Below are 16,355 nucleotides of genomic sequence, written 5' to 3'. Positions count from 1 at the left end.
AGGTTTCATACATCTTGCATAAGACGCATTAGTAGAACATCTCAGCATGTGTAGCAGTTTCCCCTCAAAGCAAATGTGTGGTTCTGTTTGGATGTTTCTTCTGAAAAGATTCTATTGACAGTCTTTGTGAACCATTGTTTTCAGTATTGGAGTAATTTTGTTCCTGATTTGTTTTCTCATCTCCAGATTTAAAACAGATTAACTTATAAATTAGGAGTAAAAACTTCAACGTGAGCTAAACTGGGTTTGGTTGCTCACATGTTTGCATTTCGTTTGGTTCCGCTCTTCACTATCTAGTTATAGTCAAAGAACCAGCTGCATTGGCTTCTGTTTTCATTCCCTCTCTCTTTACCTCTGGGGTTCCCCAAGTATCTATCCTTGCTCCTGTCTGTATCTCATCTACATGCTACCCTTTGGTGATATCACCTGGAAATACATCTGGTTCCACATCTGTGGCAGTGATACTCAACTCTATCTCTCCATCACCACCTTGGGCCCCTCAACTATCTCTGATATGCCACACTACTTGTCTGCTATCCAATATTGAATGGCAGACAAAATTTCCTCCAACTAAATATTAGGAAGACTGAAGCAATTGTTTTTGGTCCCTGCCACAAACTCTGTTCATTGTCCACTGTTTCCAGCTCTGGTAACTTGTCTTAAGATGAGCAAGGTCATTCACAACCTTAATCTTGTGTTTTGACTCCAGGATGAGTTGCCGACCACATACCAGCACCAAAACTGCCTACTTCCACCTCCGTAATATCACTTGACTCCAACCCTGTCTCATCATACCTGCTGAAACCCTCACCTATTGCCTTTGATACCTCTAGACTTGACTGTTCCAATGCAGGCAGAGAGGCTGGCCTCCCATCTTGCACCCGCAATAAACTTGTGCTCATCCAAAACTCTGCTGCCTGCAACATAACTAACTCCAAATCTCATTCACCCAAAACCTCTGTACTTGCTAATCTTCACTCATTCCCTGTTCAATACTGCCTCAATTTTAAAATTGTCATCCATGTTTTCAAATCCCTCCATGACTTGGCCCCTCCCTTTCTGTGCAGCTCCTTCAGCCCTACAAGCCTTTGAGATCTCTGCGCATCTCCAATTCTGGCCTCTTGTGCATCCCTAATTTTAATCGCTACACCATATTAGCTGTTATGCTCTCAGTTGCCTTGGCCCTCAGCTCTGGGATTCCCTCACTAAACCTCTCCCTTCTCATTTAAGATGCTCCTTAAAACTTACCTCTTTCATCAAGCTTTTGGTCATCCATCCTGATTTCTGTTTCTGTGGCTTGGTGTCAAAAATATTTTTATTGATATTGTTCTTGTTAAATGCCTTCAAACATTTTACTACATTAACTGAGCTACATAAATGCAAGTTGTTGGCTCTTGGCAGTTCCCAATTGATTGTGAAGTGATCTCCTCCTAATCTGGCACCAATGTACTGAAATGTATGTGTCCTGTCGTTCGAGCCAATAATACTTTTTGAGAAATGTAGCAACTGGATTGGATTCAGTTAGTTTATTGAAGTTGATTTTTCTGGGATGTATTCTGGCCAAGAAAGTCTGAATTTCTACCACTATGTAAGCTTTTCAAATTTACTAGGGCTTATTTATGAACTACTTATGGGCACATCTTTCTTTCTTCATTCATGGGATGTGTACCTGTTCACCTGATCCTTTTTGACTTCTGCCAGTGTAATTGACGAAGCAGAGAGTGGATATCAGCCCTAATTGCCCACGAAGGTGGTAATGAGCCGCAGACTTGAACTGCTGCAGTTTGTTGTCACTGTGTTGATGCAACTGGGTGGCTTGCTAGGTCATTTCAGAGGGCTGTTAAGAGACAACCGCATTGCTGTGGAACACCCACAGGCTAGATCAGGTAAGGGCGTTAAGTGAACCAGTTGGATTTTTTTTGGAAATCTGAGTTTCATGGCCACCATTAAATTCCAGATTTATTTAATTAACTGAATTTAAATTCTCCAACTGCCGTGGTGGTGTATGAATTTGTGTTTCTGGATTATTAGTCCAGTAATATTACCACTAAGCTACCGTACCTGATCCTTTAAAGTACAAATGCTATTGCAAGAGTCAACTTGAAATCGGTGGAAATTTGGATTGAATCTGTAGGACATTTAAATTCATGTATATTGCCATGACAAACACCCAATAACCAAATGCTTTAACAAAGTTTTAGGGAATGCTGATTAGTTTTTGTTCTCATGTTTTTCATGTTTCTTAGGGCAGTGGCAGGAGAAAGAGGGAGCCTGTACCACTCTCTGGGTGTGCAGGTGATTTTTGCACTCCCCCACCCCCCTCAATGCCTGCGTCGCTAGAGCTGGTCACTAGTGGCTGAATGAAATCAGACCAGCGTGACTTTTTCACACCCCTGACGCTATAGAAAAGCACATGATTTCAGTTTAACAATTTGTACCCATTGGACTTGCATGAAATTGTGGTTGCAAACCTGTATTTTAATTGGAATCATGCCAGAGCAGCAGCTTGCTATGCTTTTGTGCGTTAGTTAGAACACTGAGATGAGACAATAACTGAGGGTTAAGAATAACATCCAAATCACAGTAAACATATTGAGGCTGTTTGATTCCAATTTGATAGCAATGAGCAGTGAGTGTTGCATGTTGTCAGCACTAAAACAAAGGTTGGCTTACTTCAATAGCTTTGGTGTAATACCAAGCTACAATGACCATAGCAAAAAGCTCTAGGTTCATTTCCTGGTCTGTGCTGAATTAGTTGATCTCAGCAGAGGCAGAATTTGGATGCTAAATTCCTGCTGGCTGAGTTTTTGGAAGGCTGGGTTGCGGGGAGGGCTGACTGCTGTCCAGTGAATCTTGTTGAAAAATGTTTGTGTGTGAATGTGGGATGAGAACCAGGATTGGACTCGACTGCGATGTCTACATGTTCAAATATCCAACTGAACTTTTGTTTAAGCTTGTGCATAGAGTGGCTGCTTGGACAAGGTATGAGTGTACTGTCAGCACCACACAGCTGCATGAGTTAATGTCTTCAGGAGAGATGAAGTGTATTGACTTTTGGGGGATGAAAGAAAAGAAAACTGTGACTGTGTATTGAGATCTAATTTATTATAATAGCTGCCGTTGTGGGGAAGGGTCAGTGAAGTTTAACTTTTGTAGTTCGACTTGAAAAGATGTCAATGTTATGCTCGTGACTTGCTTATGTAAGTGACATTTTTGCCGATGCAAATGATTTAATATGAATAAAATCTGGAGGTGTTTCTTTGCAGTGTTAGATCTGCAGGATGGCATGTGTGGGCAGTGAGGTGTTAAGTATAGCTGTTCTGTGATGATCCCTCTGCCTCTCGTATTGCGAGGAAACGCAATCGCATGTTTTTGCTAATATATTTATTTTTGGTTTTATCGGCTTTCCAGCTGTGTGGCTAACCTGTTGGCTGAATCACTGGGGGATGGCATTTGAATTGAAGGCATCTGTTGGAATAAGTACAAGAACGTGCTGCCTGTAGGTTGAGAATCTTTGCAGCTATTTTGGGGGGGTGTGGGGGTTTGCTAACGCTTGTGTTGTACTCATTAATGTTGAATATGTAGCACAATTAGAATGAAGGAATACTGTAATATGTAATTTGTAGTTAATTTGGGTGGAAAGAACCTGTACTGTTGTCACAGCAATCACACGACCTCTTTATGTTCTGATTACATTTCTGCAAAATATGCTGTGTATGTGTGCAAGTTTTGTTGTAAACAGCTCCTCCCTCCTTCCAGCTCCCCACCACCACCCTTCCCCACCCATACCTATCATCTTCAATCTGGCCATTATTGGCCTAGCTCTTCAGATTTCTTAATCTCTGCAGTTTTCTTTACTTTCCCACTCCAAAATGCTGCTTTAAATCCTCTTTACTGTATATACCTTTTACTGATTTGTTTCGTTGTCTGAGACGTTGCTTTTTACAATTGATTTATTTTCCTTTTACGATGATTGATTTATTTTCTTGATAAATGTACCACACCCTCTTTCATAGTCAACACCCAAGGCCTACCAATGCAGACCTGTGATGGCACAATTGGCAATTCAGCAAGCTTATTACTGGATGCAGATTGGTTCATCATTGGGCTGCTGGGGGTGGATTGAAGTATGGGGAGGGGATTATTGAATACGAGGACCAAGTGGTTAAACATGACTGCTGTTTTAGGTATGCCATGATACCTGTATAATTTTCAGTATTCTGACCAAACATCATTAAACCAATGACCCATGTGAAATAATTTACTCTCCAATTCATTTCAGTCTCTCAGCTCTGCAATAACTTTATTAAAATTCTGGAGGTTCTGTTAACCAGAGAAACACTTCATTTTAATTTTAAAAAAAACTACCTGTTTGGTTGTCAACCTATAAAGCAGTGGACAAACATTTTATCAGTTTAAGTTGCGTCAATCAAAACCCAAACCTAAATTTGAAACAAACCACCATACTGTTTCAGTATTGTTTACGTTGACATGCCTTTAGTACCCGCTGTCCACATTGCTTACTTAAAAGTCCAAAACTTTTTCATTGTTGGATTTATTGAAATCTGTAAAGGATTTTATCTGTAAACTCAAGCAGGTTTTAAACAATTCTATGAAAGTATTGAAATCATAAGCAACATTTTATAATGTTGCAATCTTAGCTAAACAACACATAAGTATTTGGAATGCACATGAAATGAACGAGTTGAACCAACCTGACTTGGAACTATATTGCAGTTCCTTCACTGTCACTGGGTCAAAATCCTGGAACTCACTAACAGCACTGTCGGTGTGCCTATCCCACATGGATTGCAGCGGTTCAAGATGGCAGCTCACCACCACCTTCTCTAGGGCAATTAGTGATGGGCAATAAATGCTGGCCTAGCCAGTGATGCCCACGTCCCAAGAATGATTCAAAAAAACTTTGTTCTTTTGAAACACAATATTTCTGAATGTTCTACTCTGGTAATTCAGAACCTCCAGCTGTGATTCTTTGTGTATTACCGTTTGTAGTAGAATTGGCATCAAGGTATATATTGAATAGCTACAAATGCTTGTGAGGTATTAAACTCTGAGACTTAGTGCCATTTCTGCAGCTGCAAGTATTATGTAAATCATAGCCTGTTGGGTATTGTGATTTATTCTTCCTTCCTAGTATCATGTAACTAGAATGAGTGGGGAAAATGGGACTAAATAAGTAGGTTTTTCTGGGAGCCAACACAAGAGGTGGCCATCTTTATGCTGTACAATTGTTGATTCAGGACCCTTCAAACAAAATTAAATATAACAGAATAATGTTTTTTTTTAATGTACCCTTTCTTCAACCCGGAAGAAAGGGATAAAATTTTCCTTTGCTGACCATAAGGTGAAATGGAATGATTTTGGAACCGCTTGTTTGTGGATTGGCAATTCAAACAATGCACTTATTGGCAGTCTAAGACTATACAAAATATCTGGCATGCTAAATGTTATATTTAAAAAAAAAAAGTAAACTTGGGTCTGGTGCATTTTAGCTTGCAGTTAAAGGCATATTGTTGTAGCAGAATATAAGATACTTCATTCTTCAAGCATCAAGGAATCCTAAAGTGGAAATGTGTTCTGTTCCTCTGCACAGACATCCCTTCCAATGAATTGGGACTGGAGGAAGATCAGTTACTCCAAATTGGATCAAAGTCCAATATTCAATGCTTGAAATTATTTGCACATTTAATTTGTGAAGAGCAAAGGCTTTCTGCTGTTCTGCTCAGACTTTACAATGTTTGTACCATCTTGGCAGAATTTGCTGCTTAATGGGGAGGAAATATTGAAAGAAGCTTGGCTTAAAAATTGGCTATATCCTTGAGTGCTGGCAGAGAAGAATTGAGCAGACCTTATCATCTACCTTCTTTCATTGCTTGTTTTTAAAGTTTATTGTGCCTGTTTGAACTGGGATTACTAAATATCTTAAACTGACGCTTTTATTTTTCAAATATTAGATACTTTTCTCCCTAATTTATTTCTCTTCAGACCCCATTGTGCATGAGCTATGTTTTCCCTTGCTGGATGAAAGGATGAGCAGTTAACCTTCTCCCTTAATTGCAGTAACTTTTGCATGTCCCATAGTTTGTTCCATGTCTCCCTCTGTCAGCAGAATCTTCACAGGGCTGTTGTACATATTGTCTCCATTTCATTGATAGTGATTGTGAACATGCTTTGGTGACATCAGACACTGGATCCTTGAGTGTATCCATGAGATCCCCCAGTTTCTATATAGTTGGTTGATTTAGACAGGTGAAGGGAAGGGGATCCTATTTTTAAATCCGTCCTTGCTGAGTTTAATGGTTGACTGGTACAGCATAAACTTAATTGGGACTTATTTAAATTTAAAGACCAGTTGCTCCAGTGATCAATTAATATACAGCATGCTGTGGTGATTAATTAGTGCAGTTTGTGGAGATGCATACTGTTAATATGCAGGCAGTGTTTGGCAGGGCTCCATTGAGGAGTCCTTCAGAAGTGCCCTTCAACAATGGTAGTTTAGCTGGATGCTCTGGAGTGCATGATGGGGGAGGTCATTTGTCTGTGCTTTTGTTATGGCGTGACTGTTCCAAGTTGTGCATCATGCTTGTGCAATGTAACTTTTGAAAGTGAAGTCCTATTAGTTCCATTTTTTTCACTTTCCCAGCTCAACGTAACAAATCTTACTGGATTTTCATTCTCTTGCAAACACTTGATGGTAGAATCTACAGAGAAATTTATTTTTTATGGAGTAGTTGAATGAATAAATTACTGAGTGACATTTCTATATTTTAATCACACAATTTGACAGCCTCGATCAAAGTAGCCAAAATGTTTGAGCTGAAAATGAGATGGTAATGCTTGCTGAAGTACTATCTGTTAGACTTGCTTCTTTCTCTGTGCTAGTTTTGGGCAGTAGTTGTACATTATTGTGAACTGTACCCTGATGTAGTTGAACCAGGATCACCTTTCGTGGGGTGATTTCTACTGCAGTCAGTACATTATAAAGTGCAAATCTCAAATATTTGTCTGTCAGTAACATCTTTGAGGATGACAGCAGAATTGCTTTGCTGACATATGTAGGAGAGACGGGTATGAGAACATAAGCCAGTAGTACTCAGATCAAGGACATCCAATGTCTTTTCTGAGGGCTGATGAGTCTAGAATCTGTCACTCACCAAGGAGTATCTCCTTGTGATATAAATAGGGCCAGCAATTTGTGGTGAGATTTATTTGTGCCCAGGTTCAAAATCACACTTTCACTACCTTGGAATTTTGCGCAAAATTATGTCTTGACACCCTATCACGCTGCATGCAATAAATGTAGACACTTGTGGGGTATCACAGTGTCTTATAAATTGCAAAGATGTGCATTTTTGCTGAATTAAAGAATGTTGTGGTGATAGCTGATTATGAGGAAACGTGGTCAAGACATTTTTATCTGATCTATTAAATGAGTTATTTTTTTCTTCCTTTTACATCTGTAAACAATGACCCTTTAGGAGGAAGGTTGGTGAATAAGCGTGCCTAGGCCATTCAGCCTGTCGATCCTGCTCAGCCATTCAGTTAGGTTGTGACTGATCTGCACCTCCACTCTTCTTACCTGCCATAGCCCCATATCCCTTGATGCTCTTCTTACTAACAAAGATCCATCAATCTCTGTCTTGAAACCTTCAATTGTTCCAATTTCCACAGCCTTTTGGGGGAAGAGAATTCCAGAATTTTACTACCCTATGTGGGGGGGAAAAAGTGCTTTCTGATTTTTCTCTCTCAAATGGCCGAGCTCTGATTTTAAGATCAAGGGCAGCAGATGCATGCGAACACCACCACCAAGTTCACCTCCGAGCCACACACCATCCTGACTTTGAACTATATCGCCGTTCCTTCATTGGCTCTGGGTCAAAATTCTAGAACTCCCTTTCTAACACCCCAAGGACTGCAGTGGTTCAAGAAGGCAGCTCGCCACCACCTTCTCGAGGGTAATTCTGGATGGGCAATAACTGCTGGCCTAGCCAGTGATGACCATGTCCCACAAATGAATAAAATTCTTTTTTTTTCTCTCTGCCCTATCAAATCCATTTAACATGCTAAACACCTCAATCAGATCACCCCTGAGGTGGATGTGATGTAGGCATCACTTGACATTTGTGGAAAATATTTCCCTCTGATAGATGACAGTACTCTCGGGTACAATATTATTTTTGTGGTACCTCTTTGACCTCCAATATTTGATCTGTTTTATATGCTTCAAAAATTATCAAGAAATGACATTCTTGTATAATAAACTAGGTGGAATGATTATTAGCACATGGACTGGACTGAACTTTGAATTTCACCTTGAGCATAATACCCAAGTAATTTTGCCTCAACATGTGTTTTGAGTTGACTTCCATTCTAGAACCAAATCACTCATTGGCCCCAAGCCTGCCTATCTTTCTCCTCAACCTCCTCTCCTTTAAGACTGCTCAAAACTTACCTCCTTGACCAAGCATTTAGTCGCCTGTCCTAATGTCGTGTCCTTTTGGTTCAGTGTCCGTTTTTTGTCTTCTTATGCTCCTGTGAAATACCTTGTAATATTTTGCTATGTTAAAGGTATTTTATAAATGCAATTGGTTGTCTGATTTTGACATTTCGGAAGGACAGGAGGCTAGGAAAAGGTGGTGGGGTATCTCTCTTAATTAAGGGTGACAGTACAGTAATGAGAAATGACTGTTCAAAAGATCAAGACGTGGAATCAGTTGGGCAGAGATAAGAAATAGCAAATAAGTCGCTTGGAGTAGTTGGTAGGTTCCCTAACAGCTTCACTGTAGGACAGAGTATACAGGAAGAAATAATGGAAGCTTGTAAGAAAGGTACTGCAATAATCATGGGTGATATTAATCTACATATAGATTGAACAAATTAGATTGGCAAAGGTAGCCTGGAAGATGAGTTCATAGTGTATTCGGGGCAATTTCTTAGGGTAGTACATTTTAGTACCAGCCAGGAAGCAGGCCATTCTAGACCTGGTAATGTGCAATGAGACAGGATTATTTAATGACCTCTGTAGTAAAGGGGCCTCTAGGCAACAGTGATCATAACATGATTGAGAATTTCTCATTCCATTTGAGGGTGAGAATTGTGGGTCTAAGACTAATTTTAAACGTAAAGGCAATTACAAGTGTATGAAGACAGAGTTGGCCAAAGTGAACTGGGAAATTAGTTAAAAGATAGGACAGTAGAGAAGCGTGACAGACATTTAAGACGTATTTCATAACTCTCAGATATATTCCATTGAGAAAGAAGGACTTTAGAAGGACGCAACATCTATGGCTAACTACGGAAGTTAAAGATAATATGAAATTGAAAGAAAAAGCTTACAATTCTGAAGATTTGTGGTAGCTCAGAAGATTGGGCAGATTTTTAAAAACCAGCAAAGAGTGACTTTTTTTTTAAAAAGGGAGAAATTAGAATGAGAGAAAGCTAGCTAGAAATATAAAAACAGTTTCTACAAGTATTTAAAAAGGAAAGAGTAACTCAAGTGAACGATGGTCCTCTAGAGAGTCTGGAGAATTAATAATGGATAACAAGGAAATGGCAGAAGTGTTGAACAGGCATTTTGTGTCGGTCTTCACTGTAGAAGACACCAAAAAAATCCCAAAGATACTTGAAAAACGAGGTAAAAGTGAGGAAAGAACTTAAAACAATCACCAGGGAAAGGTACTAGGAAACGATTAGACCTAAAGGCTGACAAGTCCCCTGGACCTGATGGCCTGCATTCTAGGGTCTTAAAAGAAGTGGCTGCAGAGATAATAGATGCATTTGTTGTGATCTTCCAAAATTCCCTAGATTCTGCAAAGGTTCCAGTGGATTGGAAAATTGCTAATGTAACCTCTCCAATCAAGAAAGGAGGGAGACAGAATGCAGGAAAATGTAGGCCGGTTAGCCTAACATCTGTCACAGGGAAAATGCTAGAATCCATTATTAAAGGAGGCTGTAGCAGGGCATTTAGAAAATCGTAATGCGATCAGGCATAGTCAACACGGTTTTGTGAAAGGGAAATCATGTTTGACTAATTTATTGGAGTTCTTTAAGGAAGTAACAAGCAACATGGATAAAGGGGAACCTGTAGAGGATGTGTACATGGATTTCCAAAAGGCATTCGATAAGGTGCCATATCAAAGGTCACTACACAAAATTAGCGTTCATGACATAGGGGGTAACAATAGCATGAATAGAGGGTTGGTTAGCTGACAGGAAGCAGAGAGTAGGCATAAATGGGTCTTTTTTTTTTTGGATTGGCAGGATGTGACTAGTAGAGTGCCACAGAGATCAGTGCTGGACCCTCAACTACTTACAACCTACATCGATGACTTGGATGAAGGCACCAAATGTATGGTAGCTAAATTTGCAGATGCAAAGATAGGTAGGAAGCTCAGTTGTCAAGTGGACATGAGACTACAAAGGGAAATAGATAGGTTGTGAGTGGGCAGAAAATTGGCAGATAAAGTATAATGTGGGAAAATGTGAACTTGTCCACTTTTGCAGGAAGAATAGAAAAGCAGAATATTATTTAAATGGAGAGAGATCGCAGAACTCTGCAGTGCAGAGGGATCTGGGTGTCCTGGTACATGAATCACCAAGTTAGTTTGCAGGTACAGCAAGTGATTAGGAAGGCAAATGGAATAATGTTTATCGCAAGGGGGACAGAATATAAAAGTAGAGAAGTTTTGCTACAGCTGTACAGGGCCTTGGTGAGACCACATCTGAAGTACTGTGAACAGTTTTGGTCGCCTTACTTAAGAAAGGATAAAATTCCATTTGAAGAAGTTCAGAGAAGGTTTACTAGATTAATTCCTGGATGAAGGGATTATCTTATGAGAAAAGGTTAAACAGGTTGGCCCTATACCCATTGGAGTTTAGAAGAACGAGAGGTGATCTTATTGAAACACATGAACTTAAGGCGACTTGAAAAGGCGGATGCTGGAAGGACGTTTCCACTAATGGGAAAAACTAGAACTAGAGGACATAGTTATTAAATAAGGGGTTTTCCATTTAAGACTGAAATGAGAAATCTTTCTGAGGGTAGTTAGTCTGTGAAATTCACTTCCTCGGAGCAGTAGAGGCTGGGTCATTGAATATATTCAAGGCTGAGCTAAATTCTTGATAGACAAGTCAAGTGTTATTGGGGGGGGGGGGGGGGGAAGTAGAGTTGAGGCCACATTCAGATCAGCCATGATCTTATCAAATGGCGGAGCAGGCTCGAGGGGCAGAATGGATGACTCCTGCTCCTAATTCATGCGTTCGTATGTATGTTCTGTCGCATTGCCAGCAGTGATCTGTTTATCTTCCAGCTGAAAAGTTAACCAACGTAGAAAATGATGCCGTCAGTAATCAAAGATCATCAGTTCTGATATCCACAAGGTCATGTGAAAATGAGTTGCGCTAAGCATGCTTCTCTGAGGGGTCCCTAGTGTAGTTGTCAAGGTAATTGAGTATTTATCATGGAGTCTTGTTTGCATCTTGAGGCACGGTTAAATAATTGTCATTGAACTTGTCATTGAGGCTGGAATACCATATCCTGTCACAAGTTCCACAAATATCGAACATTATAACTTAATAGCTGTCAAATCAGAGTTGAACCCGGGTCCCTGGAGCTGTGAGGCTGCGGTGCTAACCACTGCGCCACTGTACCGCCACTGTTGCAATTGAAAATTGCTGATTAGGTTAATCCATCATTTTTCAGTCAGTAGAGAAGGCATCATGGTTTTGAAAATGGCCTATAATCTTTAGGGCAGTGTACCAGCTGTAGTTAAACTATTGGTTAGCATGAATTAAGATGTCATTTATTTCAGTGGTACTGATGTGACTACAGTCTTTTGCATCCCAATGACCTTGGGTGGGAGGGGAGGAGGAGTGTGCAATGAATATCAACTGGCGTTTCTGTTCCTGATTTGTTATCCAGTGAACCTTACCTCTCTTCCCATCTCTTTTCACTCCGCCCATTGAAAATTACTTCTGGGCGTTGGTAAAATTAGGCTGCCATGGTGAAAGAACCATGAAATAATGACATTTTGGAGCTAGATTGCCCTCAATTAGTGCCTCTTGTGTTTTGGGATACCAAAAGCAGCGATGGTTACTACTGCCTCAAAACCACCATCCTAAAATTGCACCAGTATTATCTTCTTAGAATTGCAGTTTTTTTTTTAAGGCTCTTCAGGAACCTACCCTCCCGCATTTAAATGGGGTCACCAGTGTGACAAACCATTTTGCCCAATTTCAACCCCTAACCTGACTATTAAAACTGCAACGTTATAAATGTTAAGAGCAGGGCGGCACTATCCTTGTGGTGGAGACTGCATTGAGGAGGCCATTTTATCGCTGGGATTGAAGATTGGTGTTAATGTGCTTGCATGTCAAATTGTTCGAAATTCTGGTGGTTCTGTCATGACTGTTTGCAGAGTTTACTTATAGCTGCAAAAGCAGAGTTTGGACTGGGGACATGAATTTCCCAATGCAAACTCCTCTTAGTGTTTTGACGAGGATATGGAAGGGGTTAGATTTTGAAGCACTTGGAATGAGACATCATATGCATTTCTTACAAGTAGATATCAATTTATTAGTGTTTTCAGACCAAGAAGGCCTGTCTTCGACTTCTTGGCACATCACTACCCTAGGAGGCTGTGCGTCCCCTGGAGGGAATTGGATGGATATGCCAGTTGCTGGCTGAGGAACATCGGTGTGTGCATTCCATTTGGAGTCACTGTATTGTGATCAAGGGCAGGGATACCGGCCAGTTGTTCTTTTGCTACGAATTCTGACTGAGATCACCTAATGCTGTAAAGTTTATGGTGTAGTTTGTCCACTGGTAAATGTTATGGCAAACATCGGGGCAGCTCACACTTGTGATATGTGATATGTAAGTGAATGTATGCACACACAGGATTAGCTAGTGATTGGACATTTTTCATCATAATCTGATCACAAACCATTCAGAACTGCAATTTAAAAAAAAAGTTTCCCTTGTGACAACTCAGCATTTATTCTAAATCACCTAGAAATAATTAACTTGTGTTGGGAATGAGCCCTTGAGAGCTGAACAATTGTACTTTAAAAAAACCCCTTCAGAAGCTCGTTTTCAGGAGCTTCAAAAGGAGTAATTAGAGAACTTAATAAGCTATAAAGCAATTGACATCATGCTGACCTGTTACGTTGTGACGTGCAGCCAAGTGAAATGAGAAAGCTAACGTGTATTTTTTTTTAGAAGCTCCGCATTCATGGAATATGCTGTGTACTGCAAGGGTGCTAGTCTGATATTCATCTCTTCCCTCCCCCACCCCTCAAAAAAGAGTGAAAAGAACATAAACTGTGAGCTTGTAAAATAAGAATGTTAGAATTATTTGAGTAGCCATGCTGTCTTGTGTCTGGTTAGCATTTTTACAAGGCATTTCACAGTGTCAGTCATCCTTTTTGTTTTCAGCCCTGCTTAATAGAGGCCAGTTGGTTGGGGGTGGGGGGGGGGCGGCGTCGGAGGGTGGAGAGTAGGGGCTGTCACTCAAACCATTTATTTATGGCACCCAAGGGCTATTGTCAAAACTGAATTTCCATCATGTGACTTGTTAATTGGTTTCATATTTTCAATTCTTGAAATTTGAACTCCAGATATTTTCTCCTGCGTGCACCCTATACTTGGTTCTTGTGCATAACCAATTCCTTGACCTTAGTTTTGAACTAGTCTTAGTTTTTTGTGCCGTTTATATCATCATGGTTCATTTGTTTTGATATTTTCTACCTAAATTATTGGAATAGAGTGTTTAACTTGCAGCTGAAAACCACATGACAACAGAAACCATAGAACTTTATGACTGCTTGTGTTCACTGGCACCTATAATTCTGATCAGCTTCATAGAATGTTGAGCAAAAATTTTTATACTGAAATAACTAATTGTGACCTGTTGAAGGTTAAAATATGCGTAACTGTTTCAAGTCTGATAGATTTCATAAGACCCCTGTTTAATGAATAATGCTAAATTATAACACTATTTAGTTATAGGTGCTCTTTTTGTCAAGATGAAGTCAACATCACATTGTATTTGAATATATTATGCCTTGTCCACGGATGACATTTTTACCAGTTACCAGTCCAGTACTAGACTTCTGTTAATTGTTGCAAAAGTCTTATTCTAAAAATCATTTTTCAACTGTTGTCAACAAATCCCAGTTGAAGTGATGTACACAATCTTGACGAGATCTTTAAATCCTAAAATAATGCACTTGTTCCACTGCTGTATTCGCTCTGGTGGAGGGAGGGAGTCAGACAACCCTTGCATAATTCTCCAGCCTTAATAATCAAACTTTAGAACAACATTGGAAAATCAAGAGCAATTGGAGATGACCGCATTTTTGTTTTTCTCTCCTCTATCCGACCAAAAGTAACTCCAGTATAGTCTGCTCCTAACTTGCAGTCACTTATTTCAAATTATATGAAAATTTAAATTTTCTTCGCCCTAAATTTCCACTTTGCATAATTATCCAATAACTTATGTAAGTATAATTATATTTCTCTTGGAAGAACAATTTTAAATTTCAGAAATAGACTACATTTGAGCAGGTGGGTTAAGAAACATGTAATAAATAAGGTCCTGCTTTCTTCCATTAAAGCGTAGCTAAGTTAAAATGTCAGTTTAAAGAGATGACTATAATTCAGATTAACCTTTCTTAATACAAGACCATGAATTTTTCTAATAGATTGATTACCTTGGGTGATTCCTACATATTTTGTGTTATGCATTTTTGGATGCAAAGGAGGAATATATTTGTTGGTCAATTCCTTGAAACTTGTGTTTGATTATATGCGGGGTATTGGAGTATTCAGAATTTATAAGATTTTTTTGAATGCTGCACTTCTTCTGGATGTAATCAAGTAAGTTGTTAAATGCTTTCAATTCTTTGTATTTTGTAATGAATGATAGTTAATTTCATGTACACTGAACCCTCCTCGCAGTGATAGCAGTAATAAGTTGAGACTCCAGGACCCTCCTGACATTTGTGTCAATTCTCTTACTGTTTTGCTTCTGAAGGACAACTCTCTGCTGAATGAAATACTTGATGTTCTTCAGACCTCTGTCCCTACTCAGGTTATACATGTAAGTACAATATACCTGTAACATTCTCCATCCTACATGTTCAATGACATTCATTTTTCTCGAGTGATTCTTGATTTTTTCACAAGCACGAAATTCATTCATTTTTAAGATAGTCAAAGAAAATGAACTTAAAGCAGACTTGGTTAACACAAATTTTTGGATCTGCTTACAATCTTCATGGAGTGGCAGGATGATGGTTTTGCTTGAAAGTGGCAAAGGGGAGTTCCTGCTGTCTGTCCTGCAGTTGAATGTGCTGAAAAGTTGCGATACAATGATTTTTTTTTGCACTGCGCCGGTATGGGAGTTGTTAGTTTGGAGTTTGGGCAAATGAACAAAATTAGAGTAATGCTTAAGTATTGTCTGACTTTAATTGAGGTATCTAAAATTAATCAGGGGCATAGGTAGTGGGTATGATGGACCTATTTCCCTTAGCGGAGAGGTCGGTAACCAGGAGACACATTTAAAGTAATTGGCAGAAGCATTAGAGGAGAAAGGAGAAATTCTTTCACCCAGAGGCCGGTGGTGGTGTACAACTCACTGCCTGAAAGGGTGGTAGAGGCAGAAATCCTCATTGCATTTAAAAAATACTTGAATATGCACTTGAAGTGCTGTAACCTACAGGGCTATGGGCCAAGAATTGGAAAGTGGGATTAGGCTGGATAGCTCTTTTTTGGCCAACAGACATGACGGTCTGAATGACCACCTGTGCCATAAAATTTGTGTTTGTGTTAATCAACTATTGTCCCCAGCGTGTAGTGAACTGTGGTCTCTGGGTGGGAATGTTATTAATGATGCAATCAATAATGTGCTTATTCTAAACTGCGTGCAATATGAAATTTGTTTACGTACGAACCAGCGAGGGACCTGACTGGAACTATGTTCCTACAAATTTTTGGCAGTTGGAAAAAGAATTCAAACACCTGTACACCAACACACAGCTGCAACCAGAGCTAATAGTGTTGTTTTCAGTGGTGTCAGTACCACGTGGCTTGCTGACCCCATGCAGCTATGCAGTGTAATTGAGCACTCTAGCATGTGCGTCTTCCAATGTCACAGTCATGGTTCTTAATTATGCTTTGGAGGGTGGGCAGATGTCAACTACTAAAACAAAAAGTAAGTTACTAAATTTTCAACAAACTCGCATGAAACTGGAATGTATGTGTGTAAGAAACTTGCTGCTTGGAAACTTGCACTTGGTCAGGAATTCTGTTTATGCTCAAGTTGCAAATAAAA

At 39.6% G+C, this 16,355-nt stretch overlaps 1 protein-coding gene across 11 annotated transcripts in view; it reads left to right on the top strand.

The window, feature by feature from the left end:
- dlg1b (discs large MAGUK scaffold protein 1b) overlaps positions 1–16,355 on the top strand; it is a 438,658-nt gene that overhangs the window by 16,790 nt on the left and 405,513 nt on the right. For 5 of the 11 annotated variants that reach the window (XM_068042457.1, XM_068042451.1, XM_068042454.1 and 2 more), the window contains exon 4: positions 15,057–15,122. The exons of the other annotated variants lie outside the window; for them this stretch is intronic. In XM_068042457.1, the coding sequence (XP_067898558.1) occupies positions 15,057–15,122 (66 nt within the window). The remainder of the gene's footprint in view (positions 1–15,056; positions 15,123–16,355) is intronic. 11 annotated transcript variants of the gene reach the window in all.

Source organism: Heterodontus francisci, chromosome 11 (assembly GCF_036365525.1).
Source record: "Heterodontus francisci isolate sHetFra1 chromosome 11, sHetFra1.hap1, whole genome shotgun sequence".
In the NCBI taxonomy this organism is placed as follows: domain Eukaryota; kingdom Metazoa; phylum Chordata; class Chondrichthyes; order Heterodontiformes; family Heterodontidae; genus Heterodontus; species Heterodontus francisci.
This window is presented reverse-complemented; position numbering and strand designations above follow the sequence as displayed.